We start from the raw sequence: 26,145 nt of genomic DNA on the forward strand, positions 1-26,145 counted from the left end.
AGCAAGCTTGGCCCACAATCCTTGTGCGGTAAATATGATCTCCAGATTAGGCCGCTCAAGTGGTGGCAGTCGGGATGGGGGGAAATCGACACTCCTCAGGAAAGGCAAACTGCAGCTGCTGCCTCGTTTGCATATCTTAATGAGATCAATTAATTTCGGCAAGGCAGGGCAAACAGACGGGGTGGGGTGGGGAGGGAGAGGAAGGAAGGAAGCAGCAAAGAGAGGAGAGAAAACAAGGAAAGAAAGAATGGCAACCATGGGGGGAAAGGTTCAACTGGCTGCCATTCCACCACCATCCGGTAGTGGTCACCGTTCTCCCACGGCTGAACACCCCAGAATGGCTGTGTGTCAGGGATGGAGAAGCGAGAGCCTGCAGATATCGCTGGACTCCAACTCCCAGCATCCCTGGTCACCAGCTATGCTGTCCGCTGGGGCTGAGGAGGAGTTTGGATTTGATAACCCACTTTATCACTACCCGAAGGAGTCTCAAAGTGGCTAAAATTCTCCTTTACCTTCCTCCCCCACAACAAACACTCTGTGAGTGGGGCTGAGAGACTTCAGAGAAGTGTGACTAGCCCAAGGTCACCAAGCAGCTGCATGTGGAGGAGCGGAGACGCAAACACGGTTCACCAGATTACGAGTCTACCACTCTTAACCACTACACCACACTGGCTGATGGGAGCTGGAGACCAGCAACAGCTGGAGGGCCACAGGTTCCCCTATGTTGTTGTTGTTTAATCGTTTAGTCTTGTCTGACTCTTCGTGACCCCGTGGACCAGAGCACGCCAGGCACTTCTGTCTTCCACTGCCTCCCGCACTTTGGTCAAACTCATGCTTGTAGCTTTGAGAACACTGTCCAACCATCTCGTCCTCTGTCGGCCCCTTCTCCTTGTGCCCTCCATCTTTCCCAGCATCAGGGTCTTTTCCAGGGAGTCTTCTCTTCTCATGAGGTGGCCAAAGTATTGGAGCCTCAGCTTCAGAATCTGTCCTTCCAGTGAGCACTCAGGGCTGATTTCCTTCAGAATGGAGAGGTTTGATCTTCTTGCAGTCCATGGGACTCTCAAGAGTCTCCTCCAGCACCAGAATTCAAAAGCATCAATTCTTCAGCGATCAGCCTTCTTTATGGTCCAGCTCTCACTTCCATACATCACTACTGGGAAAACCTTAGCTTTAACTATACGGACCTTTGTTGGCAAGGTGATATCTCTGCTTTTTAAGATGCTGTCTAGGTTTGTCATTGCTTTCCTCCCAAGAAGCAGGCGTCTTTTAATTTCATGACTGCTGTCACCATCTGCAGTGATCATGGAGCCCAAGAAAGTAAAATCTCTCACTGCCTCCATTTCTTCCCTTTCTATTTGCCAGGAGGTGATGGGACCAGTGGCCATGATTTTCGTTTGGTTTTTTTTTGATGTTGAGCTTCAGACCATATTGTGTGCTCTCCTCTTTCACCCTCATTAAAAGGTTCTTTAATTCCTCCTCACTTTCTGCCATCAAGGTTGTGACCAGTTTCCCCTATCCCTGGTCAAAGAAGAGGCCTCTTTCAAAGAGAGGCATTCCTCCATCTCTCGTTTGCAGCAAGGAGGGGGCCTCCTCCCCAATGTTGCTGGGCTCCAGCCTTGTTCTGTGCCCTTGGGTGTTTTTTCTCACCTGGAATGTGTCCCTGAATTATGATACTGCCTCTTGTGATAGGAATTTGGAGGTCTTAGATATATGTTAAATCTGCGTACGTTTACCAACCAAACACGTACATAGATCAGCACAGGAAGACCAACCTGAAACCATTTTTGATTCCCAAACTGACCTCAATTATTCCTCTGCAAGGTCAAACATTAGGAAGAACTTCCTGACAGTAAGAGCTGTTCGACAGTGGAATTTGCTGCCAAGGAGTGTGGTGGAGTCTCCTTCTTTGGAGGTCTTTAAGCAGAGGCTTGACAACCATATGTCAGGAGTGCTCTGATGGTGTTTCCTGCTTGGCAGGGGGTTGGACTCGATGGCCCTTGTGGTCTCTTCCAACTCTATGATTCTATGATTCTATGAAAGGAAAATTGAAAAGCCTCCCCATTGTCTTTTCCTTCACAAATCCTGTCTTAAGGGCACATTACAAAAGACTGGCCAGGCTCCCCAGGCAATCCAGTCAAGTGACTATTAAACAGGTAACCTGGCAGACAGGAGGTAAACAAAGCACTCAGATTTCTGCTGTAGACCGCCCTTTCTGTGATGTAGGTATGATGTATCTGGGGGGTGGGGGTGGTCTTGAGCTATACCCCTTCTGTGATGTATGGAGGGGTGGCCTTGAGCTCCAGGGAAGGCAATTTAAAATGTCTATATAAGGACAGGCACACCTTTATTTGTGGTTCCTCCTCCTTTCCTGCGTGTGAGGGGAGCACCCTATTGCAACAGATCAATAAAGTTCAGGCTTACTAGCTGCTTTGCTTCTCAATATTCTCTGGTTGGCCTCTGTTATTTTCTCCTACCAATAGGAAACCTACGTAAGGACTCTATATGGGCTCTTGGATACCCCATAAGGGGAAAGGGGCAGATTTTGTTTACAACACTCACTTGTGCCCAGATGGAGATGTTTAGAAAAAATTAAGTTTTACAGAGTCATTTATGTGTCGTTTAGGCCGTTTTTGCTGCTGGACACACCCAGCCACCAACATGTGGCCCCCAAAGGCTTCATCCTTGCCCTGGTCCTGAAAATGACACACACCCACACCCATTATTTTTTGTGTGTGGTCTTGTGCCTTCTTCTGTGGCCTTATTTTTGCGAGGGTTATTATCATTTAATCGCCGAGCTTTTTCCAGAGGCTGAGGGCTTCTGAGCAACACTTTGTTTTCCCTGAGAACATAAGGATACAATTGCTACTCTGAACTAAGACGCACTCTGAGGCGGTTGTGGTTTTTTTTTGGTGTGCGATGAAATCTCCCGCCCCCGTCTTGTGCACGGCAAACAACTGGCGTGATTCAGCTCCCGTTGCTTTCTCACTTCCACCAATCTGTTCCTGCTCCGTTCGTTCTCCGCGGCACCTTCTCTCTTTGTCACAGGCTCACTCGACTTCGCAACTTCTGCATTGTCTCCAGCAAAACACATCGTGGGCAGGCGACGCGCAGAACGCAAAGCCTTTAAAGGGCTGCCTGACCCGCCCGCCGAAAGCAAGGCAAGGTGTGCAAAACAGAAGAGACATTCCTCCTAACTCCCCACACCTCTTCAGGATCGTGGCCGTTTCCATTATGCGCTTTTTATGGTTTCCAGAGTGACTTCCATACTATAAGCAAAAACCAAGATTATCCCTCCTTATCTTATCCAGGCTAAACATATCCAGCTCCTTCAAGCGCTCCTCATCAGGCTTGGTTTGCACACCCATGACAATCTTTTTCGCCCTCCTCTGCACACCTTCCACGTTCAACATCCTTCTTAAATTGTGGCGCCCAGAACTGAACACTGGACTCCAGGCGGAATAGAGTCCATTGGCTCTCTGGCCCCACCAGTCCCTATGGGCACAGGCTACCACTAACTATAGCTGTCAACTTACAGAATTGAAAATAAGGGACCAGCAGCCTCAAAAATAAGGGATCAGCAGCCAAAATAAGGGATTTTCCAAGTACAGGTATGTTCAACTTCTGAGCACCTCCGAGCCAAAGGCAGAAAGCCCAGCCAGCAGCCAAACGAAGCCTCAAGCGGTGGTTCCCACAGCACAGCAACCCGGCAAACGGGATGCAGCAAGGAAAACCACCGTCACCTCTCCGCTGGGAAGCGCTGAGCAAAGGCGAGTCCCCAGCCAACGAGGCCGATTTGATTGGCACAAGGCATGCAAGCTCCACCCCCCAGTTGTTCTTAGACTCCTTATTGGGTGAGCAACGCAGCCAAGCAACACAGTCGGAGCCTCCCTCCTCCCTGGCCGGCAGGGAGGGAGGGAGAGGAGCTGCTTCCTTTGAAACCCGGGAAATTTAAGGGACATCATCAATAAGGGACAGCAGCGGGGCACAGCGCTGGGATAAGGGACTTTCCCACCAAATAAGGGACGGCTGACAGCTATGCCACTAGCTAAACTTTTAAGTAGACTGTGTAGAAGAGGTGCAGCCATGGATTTGTGATAGAGCACATGTTTTGAATGTGGGTGTTATGTACTGAGTTGAATAGGATCCAAAATGCAGCAGTCTGATTGGTCCTAGAACAATAGGATTCAGAATGCAGCAATCTGATTGGTCCACAGGAGCCACCCAATCTAGCTCCAGGTGAAAGTGAATCCGCAACCTGATTGGCCTACAGGAGAATCCCGGAATTAGCCAATCACGTGGGGCCCATTGTGTAAATAATGTATATAAAGCAGATATTGTGGGGGAACTTCCATTCCTTCTCACCACTATGAGCTGAATAAAGAGCATGAAATCCACTCTTGACTCCGAGTATATTTCAGCGGAAGACCTCAGTTTTAATCCCCAGCTCCTCCCGGGTTTGTTTATTAGTGCTGTGGGACTACAACTCCCATAATTCCTGGCCACTGGCCATCCTGCCTGAGGCCGACATCTGGAGGAGAACAACAGGTTGGGGAAGCCAGAGCAGGGTGATGCAAGGTTCTTTTTAACCTGGTGTGTGTTTGTGTGTGTGAGTTCTGGTTACATATCTAAAAATAATAAAGGAATATATATATATATATATATTTAAAAAATATCTATTCAGAAACAAATCAAGCTGCATTCCATGGGGCTGACACCCCAGGAAAGTGAACAGAATTTGCAGTCTTCATTTGAGGTGCAGGGCTCGAAGGTTTCCTTTCTCAGCGCTTTTAATTAAGCAAGGATGCTGTTTTATGGCTGCTAGGGATATTTTTCAACACTGCTTGGGCTTTTGTTTAATTCTGCCTTCCATCGTTTTATTACTGGGTTCTTGAAATGTATTTATTGCTCTGTTGGTTTCCATTTTGTTTTGCGGTGGGCTTTTTTTTTGTGTGTGTGTCATGTTCCTTGTGGGTTGGACAGTGTTCTCGAAGCTACAAACATGAGTCTGACCAAACTGCGGGAGGCAGTGGAAGACAGGAGTGCCTGGCGTGCTCTGGTCCATGGAGTCATGAAGAGTCGGACACGACTAAACAACTAAACAACAACAACATGTTCCTTGTGTAAGCCACCTTGTGCAACTTTCGCAAAGGGGGGGATCTTTGCAAGGCTGGGGGCTGTGTTCCCTCACCCATGTGCCCATGGCTGGAGGGGCCAGAGGCAAAAGGGGCGGAGCCATGGGTGTGACTCTCACCTGTGCACTGTAGGCTACATTCCAGTCAGGCAAAATTCAGAAATTTATACACCCATATCAATATTTGGGCAAGAAAAGGCATTATCACAATCCAAGGACACATTTCTGGCCAGGCAAATATACTTAATTAAGGTGCAATGCAGGGCTGGTGGGGGTGGAGCTGGGTGAGGGGCCTAGAGTGGGAGTCCCAAGGGCCACACAGAAGGCCTCGAGGCCATATCCCTGCTTTAACACATACAGTGAAGGGTAAAGGGATATAAATATGCACAACTAAATAAATAAAGGACTCTGAGCACTGCCTGGACCTGCAGGTTAAAGAGTCTCGGGTAAAAGGAAGAGTGTTTAATTTTGAGGAAGACCAAGCACACATTTCCAAATTGAGTTGAAACCGAGAGAGGGGTTCTGGCGATCTGCTGCAAAAACCATGCTGCCTGCTGGTGAAAGTGCCTGTTTGCTCCCAGTAGCCTCAGCTTGTAGATTGGTAAATAAACCAGACCCAACAAAATATTACAAATATAGAATCTCTTCGTGCTCAAGGCAAAGTGTTTTTTGCTTCTTGTTTTATCGCCATTGTCCAGATCACAACATTACCCAACTATACCACACTGTTTTGAATGTTTTAAGTGCTGAGATATCTGTTGCTATTTTCATGCATATCTCCTTGAGATTCACATGTGGAAGGCAATTAATCAATAATTGGCACAAAGGGATGCTTTAATCTATCAATTTTGGTTTCCCATTTCCCCCGATCTGAATTTCTCTTCTCCACATCCCTGCAGCAGTCTGCATTTTTTAAAAAAAGTACTCATGACAATTTGTCAGCATTTTAGTGCAAATTTCTCTACACACCCCTGCAATCAATTTCCCCCAGTATAATGCATTTTATATGTTGCTTTCGCATACACATGTCTCTTTATCCACATTTCCCCCTAAAACGGTGTTCTTAAACTTTGGGTTCCCAGGTGCAGTTGGACTAAAGTTCCCATCATCCACAGCCAACTTAGCCAATGGTCAAGGATGATGGGAGTTATATTTCAACAACGCCTGGGGACACAGTGTTGAAGAACGCTGTTCTAATACAAGGATGTTTGTACGTATTGTTTAGTTGGCGAACTCGTGAAATCCAGAGAGGTGTGAATTTTGAATAACAGTCGTGTTTCAGTTTATGTATTTATTTATTTTTGGGAGGGGAGGAAGAAGTGTGAATTATGTAAAGGTAAAGGGACCCCTGACCATTAGGTCCAGTCGTGGCCGACTCTGGGGTTGCGGTGCTCATCTCACTTTACTGGCCGAGGGAGCCGGCGTACAACTTCCGGGTCATATGGCCAGCATGACTAAGCCACTTCTGGCAAACCAGAGCAGTGCACGGAAACGCCATTTACCTTCCCGCCGGAGTGGTACCTGTTTATCTACTTGCACTTTGACGTGCTTTCGAACTGCTAGGTTGGCAGGAGCAGGGACCGAGCAACGGGAGCTCACCCTGTTGCAGGGATTCGAACCACCAACCTTCTGATTGGCAAGTCCTAGGCTCTGTGGTTTAACCCACAGCGCCACCCGCGTCCCGTGAATTAGGTAGGCCTGCAATGCAAACCTGCCAGGCTGGTACCAGAGAGACTTGGGTTCCCCTCAACCATGAAGCCGACCAGATGATTTTGGGCCTGCCGCCAACCCTACCTCACAGGGTTGTTGTGAAGATAAAATGGGGCTCGGGGAGACCTGCATCTCCCACCTTGAGGTCCTTGGAGGAAAGATGGGATATAAATGTAATAATAATAACAGCAGCAGCAGGAGCAACAATTCCTTTTCCACCACCACTTAATAGTGTGCCATATGACCTGAAGGAACACAGACAGATGTGATTTCCTGCATGTAAACATTTGCAATATCTATTCAATGAGGATGGTTGTGTTTTTTTTAACCTCCAAGAAATCCATATCGAAACATCACGGGTCCCGGGTAACAGCTGGAGCCTGGAACGGAATAACAATGAGCTTGGGGACTTCACGCAGTGTGTGTTTGCAGCTCTGAGGAAGCTAATCATTTCTCCACCAGTGGGATAACTTAAGCCAGGTTCTCAACACACAAAAATAGGCACACAGGGGTATGTGTGTATGTGTGGCTAATGGCTGTATCTATTTGTTTATTAATAGACTGCATTTCCTGCAACCAACAGAAGGTGGAGCCAGACAGGCAGAGCCACCTGGTTCTAGTTTATTCCCCGTTGGGAATGATAGGCTGGAAGGCAGGGAGCCCAACAGCATGGGGAGCCGCAGAGCCAGTGAAAGGCTCATTCTGGTTTTGTCACCATCCTCCTCCCTGCTGAGTTCTCCAAGGGGTGACAATGAGAATATAAGGAGGAGGAAACTAACAGGCAGGGCAGTCCCCTGGACTGGCAGGCAGGCTGGGCTGGCTGAAGGCACAGTGAGGTTGGTGGATCAATACCTCATTTGCCCAAAGGCACCAGGATCCACCTTCTGCTGAGCTGGGAGATCTTTCTGTTGGGGTGTGATGGCCTGGGATTCGGACTCAGGCTGAACCTGAGGAATCCCAGCCTGCACAGGAGTCCCCGCCTCCAGAACCAGCTGAGCTGGGGCTGGGGCATCAGCCTGAAGGGTCCTCACCTGTGCTGGATCCTCAGGTGCAGGCACCAGCATGATGGAGGACCCATTGCCTGCAGGTGCTCCACTCTCAGCCCCGTCAGGGGAAGAGGAGGTTGCCTCTGGGTCCGGTAACCCTCCAGCCTCTCCTGAGCTGCAGAGGCTCAGGGCAGAGAGGTGGAGGGAACTAAGTTCCCGCAGGAGGAGTGCTCGCCTGCAGGCCAGGAGAGGCGAATCACCTGTGGACAGGGGCTGCCCTATGCCTTGGGGCAGATAAAAGCCAGTCAGCCCCAGTCCCAGGTTGTGGGAGCAATGTTGTTGCTAGCTTGTTCCGGCCTGCACCCTGAGCTGCTCTTCTGCCAGAGTTCCTGACCTCACTCGACTCCCTGCCTTGGACCCAGCTACAGCTTTGACGGACAGCCTCCATACCGCATCCTCGACCTCGGACTGGACTCGGACCTCGCCTCTCGGTAGCCCCCAGGATCAGCACATGGGGTGTGTGTCTCCCCTAAAGTCTTGCCTGGATGGCACCATTGCCCCGCAACAAAATACCATTCATGTTAATGTGGGGAGGCCTGGAATGCCTAATGATGCCCACAGGTTGAAGGTTTATAGAGTTTTAAGGGACCCAAAGGGTCATCTACTCCACCCCCCCCACTAGAGGTCTTTGAAAGCCAGTATTCTGGGCATCACCAGATGAAAAATCACATGACCACTCCAAACTCTCACGCAGGCTACTCACGTTTTCACGTAGGGGTCTGAGTAGCCGTTGGCATCCATGGCAGCCAAATGGGCACAGCGGATGATGCCCACCAGCAGGCCTTGCTTTTGGGAGCTGTATTTGAGGGAAATAAGGATCCGGCCACGCTCCTCCAGGGACTTGTCTTCTGTTTTGTCTATCTGCGATGAGAATAAAACCAATTCCACTCAGTTCCTAATTTCTTCTTACCCAAACACACTTATTTCCTCCTCCCTCCTGATACGTTTTCCTTTTGTGCCGTGCCTTTTGTAGGTTTAAATTGAGGAGGTGGAATCTCCCTCTTTTCTTGAGTGGTCTGTTAGTTGCTTTGGGAGCCTTTTTTGGCTGAAGAACAGGATAAAAAGCCTTTCAGTAAATAAGCTGTTTAAAGAGGGTTTGGACACCGGTACAAAACAACAACACTGAGTTACTGGCTGGCGCCCAGCAGTTGACATACAAACCAGTTGACATACAAACTTTGTTGACATACAAACCAGTTGACATACAAACTTTGCACATACAAAACAACACTGAGTTACTGGCTGGCGCCCAGCAGTTGACATACAAACTTTGTATCTGAAGAAGTGTGTATGCACACGAAAGCTCATACCAAGAACTAACTTAGTTCTTAGGTGCTACTATTTTGACTATGGCAGACCAACACGGCTACCTATCTGTAACTGGAACTTTGCACCAGTTGCAATAGGTTATGGGCCCAGTTTGAAATGCTGCTAGTGGCCTTTACATAGCCTTAAAAATGAGAGGATTGGGACCAGGTTACTTGAAGGACTGCCCCTCTATATAAACGTCCTTCAGGGCCTTGAGATCTGTTTCAGAGGCCCTGCTTTCAGCGCCCTGAGTAAACTGCAATTCCCAGGGCGCTTGGGGAGAGACTATGATTGTTTAAAGTGGTATGATACTGCTTTAAATCTCTAGTGCAGATGGGGTCTGGGGCATCTCCCCATGTGACCTTCTGTGCTGCGTCTCCCTCTAGTGGCTGGTGTGCAGCACAGAATTTTTTGAGCCTGCTCCCTATTTGCTATGGGTACTACAGTTCCATCAAGAGGTCAGTTGGCAAGGATCTATTTAATAAAGAAGTACAAATCAAACCATCAGGAGGCTTGATCTTTTTTTAAACCAATTTAGCCACAGGAATATTCGTACCCTACTAAGGCCTTATTCTGGCCACACACTTCCTGGTCACCCATCCAATTCAGATTGGAAAATCTGAATTTCGCCCTCCCCCTTCATCCTGTCTCTCCAACTCTTAGGACAATAAATGGCTGAGCAGCCAGCCTGACACCATTCATTTGTTCGCCGGGATTACGATGCACTCATTACTGTCAATGCAGAGTCAGGATTAAAAGCAGCACAAATAACAGCCGATTGAATGTTTAAGGGAGTGTCAGATCCAATCAGGATCCCTCGCCTGCCCGCCGCTGAACTGGAAGAGGCGAACCGCACGGGATCGGCTGAGGCCAAGCCTTCCTTGACAGCCTGGCAAAATTTGTACCCTCTCTGCACCGCCCCTTCAATTTTTTCACCTCTTTTGGACAGGGGTCCTCAACGCTGCTGCTGAGAAAACAACCTTTCGGGCCTCCAATTATAAAAGACCTCATTGCAAATATATAGGGAAATGGAAGGGAGAAGGAAACAGCAGCAGCTGTCCAATCAGGGAGCTTCAGCATCTTGCCCGTTCTGGCCAATCAGGGAGCTTCAGCAACTTGCCCGTTCTGGCCAATCAGGGAGCTTCAGCATCTTGCCCGTTCTGGCCAATCAGGGAGCTTCAGCATCTTGCCCGTTCTGGCCAATCAGGGAGCTTCAGCATCTAGCCCGTTCTGGCCAATCAGGAAGCTTCATCCTGGACTATCAGCGAGCCTCTTCATCTTGCCTGCCACATTGCACACATCCTCTGTTCCATTTAGAGCCTGAAGGGGGCGCTGAGGCACAGTCCTAGACTGCCCACATTCAAGCAAAGCCCTTGACACAGCAGCACATCTGGGATCCAGCTGGGACTTTATGAGGGCTGGGGAACTGCTGGCCATATAGCCAAATGTGGCCCTCTGGCCCTTTCTGCCTGGCTCTCCAAACTCTCCCTTGGCTATTCCCCTCCCTGGCTCTGCTCAGCATCCTCTTTGAGTGTTTTCATATCCTTCAAGAGCCCCGATTTCCCCGGGACATCCCAGAATTACAGAAGATGTCAGGAGAGACCTTCCTCTCTGTATTTTTTTTTTTATGTTTACAAGGAACATTTCAGAGTTTTACCTCTCCAAAGAGAGCTCACAACACAGTGAAAACACTGTGCATTTGACCCCTGGATGAGCAGGAGGAAATTCAACCAGTCCAGCTCTCACCGCAGCATAGCAGTTGCCGTGGGATGCGAGGGAGTGAGTGGAAAGCAGCACCTGTTGGATTTCTGCCTGTTTCAAACCTCCTTTGGAAAACACGGGGCCTCCACCCGGATGGTTGGGAAAGAAAATCTTCAATTTGTGCATAGACATGCTTGCTCCCTCAGTTCACAGGGCACATATACATTTCCTCCTGCCCACAGCGACCTGCTGGCTGTCAGCCTGGTTTCAAACATACGACAATCTTGTTACTCCTTAGATCAAGCCAGGCTGCCCGCCTGCTATTCCCAGGGGAGGAGAACTCTTTTTCCTCCCACATGTTCCTCTCTTTCCCGGAATTGCTCATCAGCAGTTGATGAGCAGCTTGCAAACCTCGTCTCTCTCTTTCCTTTCTCAGTAGGATTTTCTTCCCTCTCAGAGAGAGGCTTCCATCAGAATTCAAGTTGACAGGGCCTAACTTGGCGATGGGTAATTTATTTATTTTTTGCAGAAAGAAAGGGGTAGGGTGGGGGGGAGGCAAAGCTGTGAATTGCTTGGGCTGTGTGCAGAACATCTGGAACATCTGGTTCTTCCCCTCTAAACACAGAGCAAGATTCTAGCCCCCGTGGTTCTGAATTAAGGGCTGATAGGAAGTCGTCTTTCACTGACCATTGGTCCGTCCAGCTTACTATGGTCTACATGGACTTGTGGTGGCTCTTCAGAGTTTCAGATGAACTAAGATTCTGTAATAGTTTGATCTAGGTTTGTAGGTCTTCAGCCTGTCAGTGCTGGATGTGCCATCACAAAATCCTGTGCTGCTGAGCCTTATGCATGTTTACTCTTAAGTAAGCCTCACTGTGTTCATGGGGATTTGTTATCAGCACTACAGCCTGAGCTACTTACAGCATATAAACCCAATGATTTACCATCTTGCTAACCGCAGCTGTCAACGTTTCCCTTTTTTAAAGGGAAATTCCCTTATTCCGAATAGGATTCCTCGCAAGAAAAGAGAAACGTTGACAGCTATGTTGCTAACAGTGCTGTGCTTTTCTAATGCCCGATTTACAATATACCGTATTTTTTGCTCTATAAGACTCACTTTTTCTCTCCTAAAAAGTAAGGGGAAATGTGTGTGTGTCTTATGGAGCGAATGCAGGCTGCACAGCTATCCCAGAAGTCAGAACAGCAAGAGGGATCGCTGCTTTCGCTGCGCAGTGATCCCTCTTGCTGTTCTGGCTTCTGAGATTCAGAATATTTTTTATCTTGTTTTCCTCCTCCAAAAACTAGGTGCGTCTTGTGGTTTGGTGCTTCTTATAGAGCGAAAAATACAGTAGATAGCTTTATCCGGCTGCAGATAGCCTATGTCGCGTTACCACCAACTACTAGCGACGTGCTTTCCTAAACTCACTCACCGGCAGTTGCTTCTCCAGGCAGATGTAGAACTTCTTGGTCTGGTTGGGCTTTAGTTTCTTCAAAGGGATCCTCGTTTCTCCGATGAACTCGTTGTGGCGGAATTTGTCCTCGTCGCAAACAGAGATTCTGAAAGAGACAACAGGAAAAGAGCAGAAAGGTGAATGGGCAGGCGGAATGGTTTAGCCAGCCAGGGAAGTGTTCCAGTGGGGCTGGTCCTCCCCTGAGGCAGAGGGGGCCATTGCAGCACACCCCCATTTGCCCAGAATACAAGACCCTCGTCTCGGCCTCACTGATGGGGTTCAAAGGAAAGCAGAGCAAGATGTCTGGCTGAAGGAGTTGCTGGAAGGAGGCATACATGGTGCCATCCAATTGCCTTCGGGACTCCAGTGTGGTGTAGTGGTTAAGAGCGGTGGATGTCAGGAAATCTTGCCTCTCAGGAGAAACTGGCCACTCTCCAGGCACCCGGCTCGATCTCCTGTTGACCTCCCTGTTTGCATTCCCGAGCAGGATACAGGCTAGGTCACGATCGGTGATCCTCCTCAAGCGTGAGAAGAACACACCACTCTTCCCTGCTCCCTGCTCCCCCCAGGGAGGGGAAAGAGATAGACAGAAATGTATTTACATGCCTTTATTTCTGTCTTTGCAGCGTTACAGAGAAACACGTCTGCTGTCTTCAAACTCCAACAGCAGAGAGACAAACTCCACCTCCTGTACTTCCTGTACAGGTCAAATTACACTCTGAGCTAACATCCGGTGCTCAGCACTGTGAATAGACTGTCCCTCTGTTCCCACGGTACAGTCCCAACATTCCCATTATGTTTTGCTTCCAAGCTGCTAGCTCGTGGCCGCATTGCTCCTTTTCCGTAATCTGGTGAACCGGGTTGGCTTCCACGCTCTTCCACATGCAGCTGCTGGGTGACCTTGGGCCAGTCACACTTCTCTGAAGTCTCTCAGCCTCACTCACCTCACAGAAAGTTTGTTGTGGGGGAGGAAGGGAAAGGAGATTGTTGGCCACTTTGAGACTCCTTAAGGGGAGTGAAAGGCGGGATATCAAATCCAAACTCCTCCTCCTCCTCCTCCTCCTCCTCTTCTTCCACTCCGGATTTGTGGAGGGTTTATTCCTTAGCCTTAGTTTATTCCTTAGTCTTAGTTTATTCCCTGGTCTTGAATGGAGTAACTGTGCCCCTGAAGGACCAGGTGCGCAGCCTGGGAGTCATTTTGGACTCACAGCTGTCCATGGAGGCGCAGGTTAACTCTGTGTCCAGGGCAGCTGTCTACCAGCTCCACCAGGTACGCAGGCTAAGACCCTACCTGCCCGCGAACTGTCTCGTCAGAGTGGTGCATGCTCTAGTTATCTCACGCTTGGACTACTGCAACGCGCTCTACGTGGGGCTACCTTTGAAGGTGACCCGGAAACTGCAATTCATCCAGAATGCGGCAGCTAGACTGGTGACTGGGAGCGGCCGACAGGACCGCATAACACCAGTTCTGAGAGATCTGCATTGGCTCCCAGTACGTTTCCGAGCACAATTCAAAGTGTTGGTGCTGACCTTTAAAGCCCTAAACGGAGCGTCTCCATCCCCATCGTTCAGCCCGGACACTAAGATCCAGCCTCGAGGGCCTTCTGGCGGTTCCCTCATTGCGAGAAGTGAGGCTACAGGGAACCAGACAGAGGGCCTTCTTGGTAGTGGCGCCTGCCCTGTGGAACACCCTCCCATCAGATATCAAAGAGATAAATAATTACCTGACATTCAGAAGACATCTTAAGGCAGCCCTGTTCAGGGAAGTTTTTAATATGTAATGCTGTACTGTTTTTAACACTGATTGGGAGCCGCCCAGAGTGGCTGGGGAAACTCAGCCAGATGGGCGGGGTATAAATAATAAATTATTATTATTAGCCTTATCCTCTCCCAAAGATACCCCACAAGGTTTAGGGTCAGAGTTTTCCTTCCCCCAGGTGGATGAGCCCCATTTAGGGAAGTTTTTAATGTGTGACATTTTTATGTATCTTTAATCTTTGTTGGAAGCCACCCAGAGTGGCTGGGGAAACCCAGCCAGATGGGCGGGGTACAAATAAATTATTATTATTATTGTTGTCATTATTATTTTATTATCTGCCCCCTCTACGGCATGTGCAGAAACAGCCTTCTTGACCACGGGACCTGCTATGGCCTGTTGGAAGGGGGGAAAGGTAATAATACATAAATAAATGCTCACAACAAGAAGCGATGGCAGAGGTAGGGACCCTTTTGCACCCCGAGAGCCGTGTTTCCTTCCCAGTGACTTTCCGAGGGTCGCGTGCTGATGGTGGGAGGGGCCAAGAGCAAAGTGAGTAAAGCAATGAATGTCTATTTTATCGTTCTACACACACACACACACACACACACACACACACACACACACACTTTCATATAAACCATCCAGGCAGGTAAGAGGTGTTACCAGAGTTCAAGGACATACGGTATTTCTAGCCAGGCAAAAACACCCCAGGAAGGTGCAAAGCATGGCCAGCGAGGGGTGTGGCCTGGGGAGAGGGGGTGTGGCCTGGGGAGAGGGGGTGTGGCCTGGGAGGGGTGTGTGGCCTGGGGAGAGGGGGTGTGGCCTGGGAGGGGGTGTGTGGCCTGGGGAGAGGCGGTGTGGCCTGGGAGGGTGTGTGTGGCCTGGGGAGAGGGGGTGTGGCCTGGGAGGGTGTGTGTGGCCTGGGGGAGGGGTGTGGCCTGGGGAGAGGGGGTGTGGCCTGGGAGGGGTGTGTGGCCTGGGGAGAGAGGGTGTGGCCTGGGGAGAGGAGGTGTGGTCTGGGAGAGGGGGTGTCGCCTGAGGAGAGGGGGTATGGCCTGGGAGGGGTGTGGCCTGGGGAGAAGGGGTGTGGCCTGGGGTGTGTGGCCTGGGGAGAGGGGGTGTGGCCTGGGGAGAGCCCCACAGGTTAGATAAAAAGTTCAGGATTTAGCCTCAGAGCTTGCGGTTCCCCACACCAAATAAATCACAAGCAGTTGCTGAAACATTTTTTTCCTTAAAAATAATAATATCTAAGTGCATCGAACAACTTCCAGAAGTTTCCAACGCATTGGAAAGCACTTAGCAGCAGAAAGAAGGGGGGGGGGATGAGCCTTTGCAATTGTCAAACCAGGACCAAGAATGTCTCTCCGGCAGCTGGCAGCGTTTGGGTCCAGCTGCCCCTTTCTCTTGGTTATCTCAAATTGGCGACAGCCGTGTGGGTGGTGAGAAAAGAGGGAGAGCGTCGCCCAGTGAGTCCCTTTCACAGACTGAGATGAAAGGGCTGCTCTCCGCGCTGGGGGGATCGTTTGGATGAGGGAGGCTGTCAGAATTTATTTTAATCACCATGGCATAATGTTATTTCCCGGCCTGCCCCCCCCTCGCCAACTCAATGCGCCGAGTCTTGGGCCACAAAGCTCAGCACTAATGAGAGATGATTCAGTGTTACACCGAACCCTGTGGTGAACGGCGGGTTTATTTTCCTGGAAGTTGGACAGTGACTGGCCTTGTTTCCCGGGGAAGTCTGGGAAGACGAAAGACCTTGTGAGAAGGAGCGCAAAGTAACAGGGAGTTGGGCAAATGGCCACATAGCTGTGGAACCTGCCAGCCTCACAGGGTGGTTGTGGGGAGAACCCCCACTAGAAATAAACATGGGAACAAAAGGATCCTGCTGGGTCAGAGCAAAGGCCCGGCACCCTGCCGTAACTGTCAGAACATTCTCTACCTTTCCAAATTTACCACCTGGAGACAAAGCTTTTAGGTCGTAAGTGGGCAGGCGAGCCCTCAATGTGTAAGTCAAACAAACTGAGCCTGGCTAATTCTGCAGACACCTCTTAAAGACCACTTGGTCTATGGCAAGGATTTCTCCGCAAAGCTCTTTATCATCCTCTCCCACAAAGCCGAAGCAGATTCACAAAAGCTCTCGTTATTAGCTGGTGCTAAGGAGCCAGGGGGAAAAGACAGACAGACAGACAGACAGACAGGAGAATCAATTGAAAAGGAATAAGATAGTAGCCAGCAGAGACATCACCTTGCCAACAAAGGTCCGTATAGTTAAAGCTATGGTTTTCCCAGTATAGAAGTGAGAACTGGACCATAAAGAAGGCTGATCGCCGAAGAATTGATGCTCTTGAGTTATGGTGCTGGAGGAGACTCTGGAGAGACCCATGGACTGCAAGAAGATCAAACCTCTCCATTCTGAAGGAAATCAGCCCGGAGTGCTCACTGGAAGGACAGATCCTGAAGCTGAGGCTCCAAGACTTTGGCCACCTCATGAGAAGAGAAGACTCCCTGGAAAAGACCCTGATGTTGGGGAAGATGGAGGGCACAAGGAGAAGGGGATGACAGAGGACGAGATGGTGGGACAGTGTTCTCGAAGCTACCAGCATGAGCTTGACCAAACTGCGGGAGGCAGTGGAAGACAGGAGTGCCTGGCGTGCTCTGGTCCAGGGGGTCATGAAGAGTCGGACACGACTAAATGACTCAACAACAACAACAAAGATAGTAGCCAGCCACCAGGGCCAATCTGAATCTCACAAGGGGACACACACACACATAATACCTGCTGAAATGGGGCTTATTGGAGAACCTGAATGACTCAATACGAAAGCGGGGAGACCTCTTATAAAAATTACAAAAAGTTTGCAGGCGTGGATGTGAGAGAGAAGCCATTTGCAGAGGGGAAAGAACCACTCTGGATATCGGAGTGGCATTGTACCCTGCCTGGGAAAGCATTTATTAAATCAGGAGGTGAAGCACTCGCTGCGTAATTGATTTTTATTGAGTTTGGACCAGGAGATGGAGATGGAGCGGTTCTCCCTTGCACGGGGCCCGGCTCTGTCGTTGGGCAGAACGAACCGGCTGCTGCCTCAGGGGGCAGGTGCGGAGGGCCAGGCAGCAATGGAGGGCTGTGGGAGGCTTGGACTGTGTGTGCTTCATGCTGCCCCATAGACCTCTGTCTGCCCTCAGCCAGCCTCTACCTGTCTGCCTTTCTCACTTACACCGAGCCCAGAGGGGCGGCTCTGCCTGACAGCTTCTTCCCTCTCCATCTTCCTCCTTTCCTTTCCCTTTTAATTTGTATATCGCCTTTCTATATTACTACACGCAAGGCGGCTTACAGGCTGAAGAAAGAATAAAGACCACACACCTTATATAAACAATCTGATCCAACACAAAAAGTCACCATAAAATCATAACTTTGCAACAAGCAACTTATATCAGATAATAAAGTAACATCTAATCGTCCACTAGAATATAATAGCGGCACAGTGAAATTAAATAGCAGCAAACGACAATTAAACAGAAATTCACTCTTAACAATTGCAATAGATAATTACTAAAGTATAATCGATAAAAATAGCAGCAACTCACAATGCATAAAATATATACAAACCCCGTAAAAGGATTAATTTAGGAAACAAAGACACACAACTTATATAGGTGGCCATAGGGAGAGTCCCCGTGGTATGAGTTCCCCCACTCCCGACTGGGGTCACCTGCCACTTCTGCTCGTTCAGATCCAGACCCTTTGACAAATCTGAGATCCCAATGTACGTCTCCAAAATGGGTCAGCGGAACTGCGCGATGCTCTTGGTAAGTAAGTCCTCTGCACCCTGTGGATAGGCTCCGGCTCGCTTCATCCAGAGGCCTCCCTCTTACCATGACAGATCATGGCATGGGCTCCCAACTCTGAAACTGCTGCCGGCTATGGCGCTGTGGGTTAAACCACAGAGCCTAGGACTTGCCGATTGGAAGGTTGGCGATTCGAATCCCCGTGACGGGGTGAGCTCCCTTTGCTCGGTCCCTGCTCCTGCCAACCTAGCAGTTCGAAAGCACGTCAAAGTGCAAGTAGATAAATAGGTACCGCTCCAGTGGGAAGGTAAACGGCGTTTCCGTGCGCTGCTCTGGTTCGCCAGAAGTGGCTTAGTCATGCTGGCCACATGACCCGGAAGCTCCCTCGGCCAATAAAGCGAGATGAGCACCGCAACCCCAGAGTCATCCACGACTGGACCTAACAGTCAGGGGTCCCTTTACCTTTACCTATTTCCCCAAAGGGAAGACACTCATTAGTTCCCAGATGGGGACTCGTCCCCCAAAGGATCATTCCCTCCGCAAGGCATGCTCCTAGACTCCTGCCAACCTGTGTGCACAGGGGTGCATGGGTTGCCCTGCGTCTTCTGCAGGAAGCTAACAGATTTCATTTTATTTTATGCGCAGTTTGAGCACGCCACCTACCTCCCACCCACCTCCATTGCCTGGGCCCATTCTCTGAAGATAACGAAGGGGTGTTTGCGTGCTTTTAATTCTCTTTTACAGAGGGTTTTTTTTATTTCTGGACCTCTTAGCGTTTTTCTCCAGAGTCCTCTGACATCCCGATGCCCACCCCTTAAGGGAGAAGGACTCCCACTTACCTTCAGGTGGGACGTACCTGGAGATGGGGGGATGAGAGCAGGATGGAAGAGAAACCCGCAAGACCTTTTTAAAACAGGAGGGAGGGCGGCGGTAGGAGGCTAATATAAAAGGAAGTGAAGACATGGGATGATAATAAAAAAACAGCAGTAACTTGAACAAAAGGAGCGGGAAATGGGTTTTTCTTTATCTCTTCGTGTGTTCTCATCTGCCCTGGGTTTCTATAATGTTTATCGCCAATGCGGGAAGGAGGGTGCTAGCTTCTGCAGTGGGGGGGAAAGCAAGATAATAATAAAAAAGGGCAGTCTAAGTCTCTAGAATTGGAGACAGTTTCAAGTGGGGTTCTCCCCTCGCCATCAAAAGCAAGGCTGGCGGTGTGAACCTTCCCCATCCCCAAGTCGTCCCTTGCCTCCAGGACTTAAAATTGGGTTTTTAGCTTCAGAACCCATCTGCGGCATGTTGGTGACTCTGAGGTGCACAGGTGTGTTAGTGTAGTGGGGGGGGGGACACTACCCCACAGCCCACAGGAAACATGCTTGCTTGACCATTGAGGCTCCATGCGTAAAGTTGGCATGAGCCTTGTGGAGATGTGGTGGAGGGGGTGGTCAGATCCTGAGGAGGAACAAGGGAATCAAAGATTCTTGGAAGGTGATGGAGTCTTCTTCTCGTTGGGTCTCCTTTCGGATCCATTGGTTTGGGCCCTCCCCTCCAGAGCAGCAGAAAACAAGCTTGCTCCATCTTCCACGTGACCAGATACCTGAAGGAGGCTACCAGGTCTTCTCTTCTCCAGGCTGAACAAACCCAACTCCCTCAACCGTTCCTCATAAAGATGGAGAGAAGATCAAGGAGTTGGAGCTTGATGACTCTGAGTGCCAAGGGGGAGGTGAGACCAGGGGCCAAATAAATGTCTGAGCTGGAGGAGGGGGCCAGTGATCAAGGGAGTCAGGTGCTGGATCCCGGGATGCCCAGTCAAATGGACAGAGAGGTCTTGTGTCCCTGGGGCTCAGTCAGTAAGTACAGCCAGCAGCATCACTTCCTGTCAGAAAGGGGCCACTTCCTGGGGAGGCACCTGAGAGTATGTTGGATGGACAATGAGCTAGCAGCAACTCCATCTCCAAGGACACACAGACACAATACAAACAAACCTTGCAGGGGCAACCCACTCACAAGAGTGCCAGTTTGCTTGTCCAGTCCCCGAAAGCTTGTGAGACCATGAACTCCAGACTACCTGCTGCACCACTGAATGTCACATCAGCAGCTGAAAAAGAGTGCCTCTTGCCCAGGCCAAAGGACCACCTAGGTCAGCTCCCTGTTTCCCACTGCAGCTGGTCAGATGCCTCTAAGAAGGCCCTCCAAGTGTGGGGCAGGCAGAGGCATAGCAAGGTCAGGTGGTAACTGGTGCAGAAGTTTTTTGTCACACATTAAAAGAAGGAAAAAATAAGATACTTACAGCTGCAAGTGTTATTTTCTTGTTTATCTACTTAACATTGTGAGCATAAGCACTGAAAACTCCCCCCCCCCAACTTTGTTCTCACACCCCACCTCTCTGTTAGAATTCCTGCTCCAGGATTGCAGTCATGGGATTGTTGTCTTTCACATGACGGTGAATGTTTTGACTCCACAGAGTGGGAAGTGACGGAGACAGGATGTTTGTGTTCCTGTGTTCCATGAAGTGGGACTATTATCCTTTATTCTTTTTCTCTTTGCTGTCTGATGCTAGAGAGAGAGGGAGCCATGTTGCAGTGCTCTGCGTTTGTTTATATGTAAATAAAGTAGATTAGCCAAAATGCTGAGTTGCTGAGGTCTGTCACGCAACTGCGCAAACTCTGCGGATCCCTAAGTGTGCCAGTGTCGGTTGGCCTCGGTCGCTGTGATGTTCGGGCTGAAGAAAGGTAATGAAGCACCTGAACAATTGACCAGGAGGGAGAGAACATGCCAGTTGGGCATGTGTCTCTGCCAGGGTCCTACTCGAGTGTAGGCTGAACTCCTGACACTCTCCTCCTCTGCATTCCAGGGTTTGGGTCCTGAGTTGAGGGAACTTTCGCTTCTCTCCTTCCCTCCCCACTGCCTACTTGTTTGCTTGCCTGCCTCCTTCCCGTCCTCTCCCTGTGTGATGGCCTAGGATTCGGACTCAGAGGCTGAACCTGAGGAATCCCAGCCTGCACAGGAGTCCCCACCTCCAGAACCAGCTGAGCTGGGGCTGGGGCCTGAGCCTGAAGGGTCCTCACCTGTGCTGGATCCTCAGGTGCAGGCACCAGCTGAGTCTGCTCTGGCTCCGGAGGTGATGGAGGACCCATTGCCTGCAGGTGCTCCACTCTCAGCCCCATCAGGGGAAGAGGAGGTTGCCTCTGGGTCCAGTAACCCTCCAGCCTCTCCTGAGCTGCAGAGGCTCAGGGCAGAGAGGCGGAGGGAACTAAGTTCCCGCAGGAGGAGGGCTCGCCTCCAGGCCAGGAGAGGCGAGTCACCTGTGGACCGGGGCCGCCCTATGCCTCGGGGCAGATAAAAGCCAGTCAGCCCCAGTCCCAGGTTGCAGGAGCAATGTTGTTGCTAGCTTGTTCCTGCCTGCACCCTGTCCTGCTCTTCTGCCAGAGTTCCTGACCCCACCCGACTCCCCGCCTTGGACCCAGCTAAAGCTTTAACGGACAGCCTCCATACCGCACCCTCGACCTCGGACTGGACTCGGACCTCGCCGCATGGTTAGCCCTCGGGACCAGCACACCCTGCCTGCCTGCCTGCCTCCTCCAGCAGCCCGTCAAAATGAAGGGGGAAGGCTGCTGGCAAAGTGGCGCAGCTCTCCCCCTTCCCCTGACGGCTCGGGGTAGGTTTGGGGGTCGCACTGAATGTCACTCTCCTCAGCGACATAGGCGCCGACTCCATGGGGCTTGAGGGGGCCCGAGCCCCCTCAAAAATTCGTTTGGGGGGGCTCCACCCCCCCAATAATCTCCGGCGCCCCTCCAGCAGAGCGCCATCGCCGCCCCTCCCCCAGCCCAAAATGCACAGGGTCGGGCTGCATGCCTCCTGCCCTCCTTCCCGAGCAAAAGCTCCACCCAATTTCCTTCGGAGCTGATTAATAGGCGCAGCACGCTCTCCCCTATTCGCTCACGAGGAGGCGGCGCCACTTTATTTGCATATTCATGAGCTTATTTATTATTCATGAGCTTTCCCGGGCCCCCCGAATATTTTTTATAAGTCCGCGTCCCTGCTCAGCGATTACACCCGGGGCGGCCCCTCCACACTGCACTCCCCTTCCTAGGCCTCTGGGGGCAGGTTGGCAACAGCCCTGATGGATAAGTGAGGCGATGACTTTGTGTTGAGATGCAGGGAGATGCAGCCGAGAAGTGCAACTCTTCCCCCTCCCTCCAAGATCTGTCCCCAAATTTCCCTCCAACTTCCCAGGGAAATTAAAACTCGTAATCCTTAAAGGCGCAAAGTCAATTACCTCTGAAGAGGAACTAACGATGGCTATCAACAGAAACTGGGCTAAGGGGGCAGCGGGTGGTGTAGGACGAGAGCAAGGGCAGAATGAGAATGCCCCCCCCCCAGCCCTTCTATTCCTCCCCCCACCCTCGGAGGCTCTCAAGGATGGAGGATCATGTGTAGGTTATGGAGAGCATGGAAGTGAGTGCTTGAGAGAAAGTGTTTGGATATCCACACAGCAATGTGTTTTCTCAGGAAACATCCATGTTAGGGGTTACGGGGTTGCTCTGTGATGCCTCTGGCTTCTGCGCTATCAACAGCTGTATGTGCCTTCTTCCCAGAATGCCTTGGGGCAATCTGAACCCTGCAAAACACCTAATTGAGGCTCCTTAGAATGCCTGTGACCTCCTCCAGCACTCCTTCCTCAGACTACAGCAGGGGTGGGGAGGAAGTAGTCGATTTTGCAGGTTAGTACAGACCCATCTGAATTTTGTGATGCAGTATTCCAGCATTTAAAAAAATGCATAAAAGATTGAGCATATCAGGGGGAAGAGTGCACACACACACACACACACACACACACACACACACACTGGTACCTTGGGTTAAGAACTTAATTCGTTCTGGAGGTCCGTTCTTAACCTGAAACTGTTCGTAACATGAGGTACCACTTTAGCTAATGGGGCCTCCTGCTGCCGCCATACAATTTCTGTTCTCATCCTGAAGCAAGGTTCTTAACCCGAGGTACTACTTTCGGGTTAGCAGAGTCTGTAACCTGAAGTGTCTGTAACCTGAGGTTATGCATTCTGTAAGGAGGAAATCGCGTGCCAAAAGAAGCACGAAGGCAAAATTGTCTACACGGATGGATATATTAAGTAATGCACCTGCAAAACTGTGTATCACAAACTGATATGGAAATAAGGAGAACTGTAAGACTGGAAAAAGGACTCACTGAGAGCAACCAAAATTCACTGAGAGTAGCCCATTCTTAGACTCAAAGCAGACACCGTCCACGGCTCCAAGATCAGCAAACGCTTACGCTTTCACCCTCCCTGCCCTGCTATGGTTTCTCTAACCATCTTCACTGGATGAAAACTCCTGGAGAACCAGAAGCCACATTCTGGCTGGCTTCATAAAGGTATTGCTGCAGAGCTTGGCATTGTATTTTGATGGCCCCACTGCAGCTGACTTTATTTGTCCTGTTTTTCGGTCTCTAATACATGACCCAACGGCCTCTGTCCTGTATACCTGAAGGACCATCTCCACCCCCATTGTTCAGCCCGGACACTGAGATCCAGCACCGAGGGCCTTCTGGCGGTTCCCTCATTGCAAGAAGTGAGGTTACAGGGAACCAGACACAGGGCCTTCTTGGTGGTGGCACCCACCCTGTCCAAAGCCCTCGCTTCAGATGTGAAGGAAATAAGCAGCTATCTTCTCTTTAAAAGACATCTGAAGGCAGCCCTGTTTAGGGAAGTTTTTAATATTTAATGCTGTATTGTTTTTTAACACTTGATTTGGAACCGCCCAGAGTGGCTGGGGAAACTCAGCCAGATGGGCGGGGTATAAATAATAAATTATTATTATTATTATTATTATTATTATTATTATTATTATTATTATTATTATTATTATTATTATTATTATTTATCAGAAGTTCAGCAAGGGTTCTGCAACCATTTCCTGGTTGTGCCCTGAAGGCAAAAGGGGTCCCTGCGTGCAGAAGCGAAGCAGGTCTGAGTCTAGTCAAAACTTGGAAGGCCTGGAGACCACACACACACACACACACACACACACACACACACACTGCAGGATCATGTGGCTGATCAGGTGCCCACAAACAAGATCAGAGTGCAAGAGCAACACTCTCCCTTCCTGATTTTTCCAAAAACTGCTATTCAGAAGCATTACTGCTTCTGACCATGTGCATAGGCAGTGCATAGCCATCATGGCTAGGAGCGACTGACAACTGTTCCTCCATGAAATTGTCCTGTCCTCTTTGAAATACATCCAGGTTTGTGACCATTGCTGAGTCCTGTGGAAGTGAGTTCCACAGGCTAATGACGCACAGCACTTTCTCTCCCCCCCGTCCTTTTTAAAAATATATATATACATTTTTATTAGTTTTTTAACATATCATTTTCAACAGTAATTAAACATACTTTTACACCTTCTTCAATTTTTTTGACTTCCATCAATCCTGTCTGAAAATTTTCCAGTCTAATCTCTTAGTATGCATTTCTTATTTTCCCTATTACATTTCAAACTCATAACTAATATCTCTATATTTTTCTACTTTGTAACACTTTGTATATTTCTCATTACAAAAATTCTTGTAGTCCTACTAGCGTAATTTGTTGATTACAGTTGCTCTTCAAATAATTCATATACTTCTTCCAATCTTCTGTAAATCTCTGCTCCCACAGGTTTCGAATCCTTCCTGTCATTTTGTCCAATTCTGCATAGTCCATTAATTTTGTCTGCCATTCTTCTTTCGTCAGAATTTCTTCTTGCTTTTATTTCTGGGCTAACAATACTCTTGCCGCTGTTGTTGCATATAAGGACAATTTGACATCTTGGCTATTAATGTCTTGGCCTATAATACCAAGTAAAAATGCTTCTGGTTTTTTAAAGAATGTATATTCCAACATCTTTTTCATCTCATTATATATCATTTCCCAGAAGTCCCCCCTCCCCCGTCTTAAATCCTCTAACCTTCGGATTCATTGGCTGGCCACGAGGTCTAGTGTTATAGGAGAGGGAGAAAACCTTTTTTCTTTCCGTTTTCTCCATGCCACGCATAATTGTACGAGTTTCTGTTGCGTTGCAAGTAGTCACTGATAGACCTACATTGGTCCCCAGTACGTTTCTGAGCACAATTCAAAGTGTTGGTGCTGACCTTTAAAGCCCTAAATGGCCTCGGTCCAGTATACCTGAAGGAGCGTCTCCACCCCCATCGTTCTGCCTGGATGCTAAGGTCCAGCGCCGAGGGCCTTCTGGCAGTTCCCTCATTGCGAGAAGCAAAGCTACAGGGAACCAGGCAGAGGGCCTTCTTGGTAGTGGCGCCCGCCCAGTGGGATGTCCCAGACTAAAAGATGTCACAGACTTTTAGAAGACATCTGAAGGCAGCCCTGTTTAGGGAAGCTTTTAATGTTCGATGTATTACAGTATTTTAATATTTTTTTGGAAGCCGCCCAGAGTGGCTGGGGAAGCCCAGCCAGATGGGCGGGGTATAAATAATAAATTATTATTATTATTATTATTATTATTATTATTATTATTATTATTATTGCCTCCTCCTCTGTGAATTGGTCTGTTCCTCTTTGTAAAGCCATCCCAAGTCGGTGCTCATCACTGCCTCCCGTGAGAGGGAATGCTAAAGCAATTACGTTCGCGTCTGGATTTTATTATAGGAAATCGATGCAACATCGTGATGTGATGTGTGCAGGGTTGTTGTTTTTTTTAAAAAAGGCCGATGATTAAAAACACACACATTAAAAACGGTTCCACGACAGAGAGAAGTGAGAATTCGCCATTCAGCATCCTTTTTGAGAGATTCTCTGTGCTTCATCTTCTTGATTTTAGCCCCCACCTTCCCTCTCGGATCTTTCTTTGAAATAGTGACGGAAAAGGACCGCGTTAAACTGTATGTTCGCCCAGTTGCCACTCTGCCCATGAAAAATCTTGCAACGCCTCCTGGCTGGTCTGAAACAGCCCCAGAGATGCCACCAGTGGTGGCTGCTGGACATGGGGAGTGATGGGGCAGAGGGAAGGGAGTCCAACAGTAGGTGGCGCCAGAGACAACCACAGGCAGAGCCAAATCATTCTGGTTTCGTTCCCATCTTCCTGCCTGTTGAGCTCTACAACACTTAGGAGAAAGCCGACAAGCAGGGCCGCTCCCTCGACTGGATGTAAGTAAGGAGGGAGACAAGCGGGCAGGGTAATAATTATTTACTTGACATTGAAATGGAAAATGCCTCTCTGTGTATTGATAAGAGTTTA

General features: G+C 49.4%; 1 protein-coding gene across 1 annotated transcript in view; it reads right to left on the minus strand.

Annotated features, from left to right (window-relative positions):
• The window catches only part of DOC2B (double C2 domain beta), a 140,007-nt gene that overhangs the window by 17,003 nt on the left and 96,859 nt on the right, over positions 1 to 26,145 (minus strand). The window contains exons 5-6 of the mRNA XM_081172170.1: positions 12,327 to 12,453; positions 8,591 to 8,748 (exon numbers count right to left, since the gene is read on the minus strand). Of these exons, the coding sequence (XP_081028296.1) occupies positions 8,591 to 8,748; positions 12,327 to 12,453 (285 nt within the window). The remainder of the gene's footprint in view (positions 1 to 8,590; positions 8,749 to 12,326; positions 12,454 to 26,145) is intronic.

Source organism: Podarcis bocagei (assembly GCF_964188305.1).
Source record: "Podarcis bocagei genome assembly, chromosome: 15".
NCBI classification, from domain to species: Eukaryota; Metazoa; Chordata; class Lepidosauria; order Squamata; family Lacertidae; genus Podarcis; species Podarcis bocagei.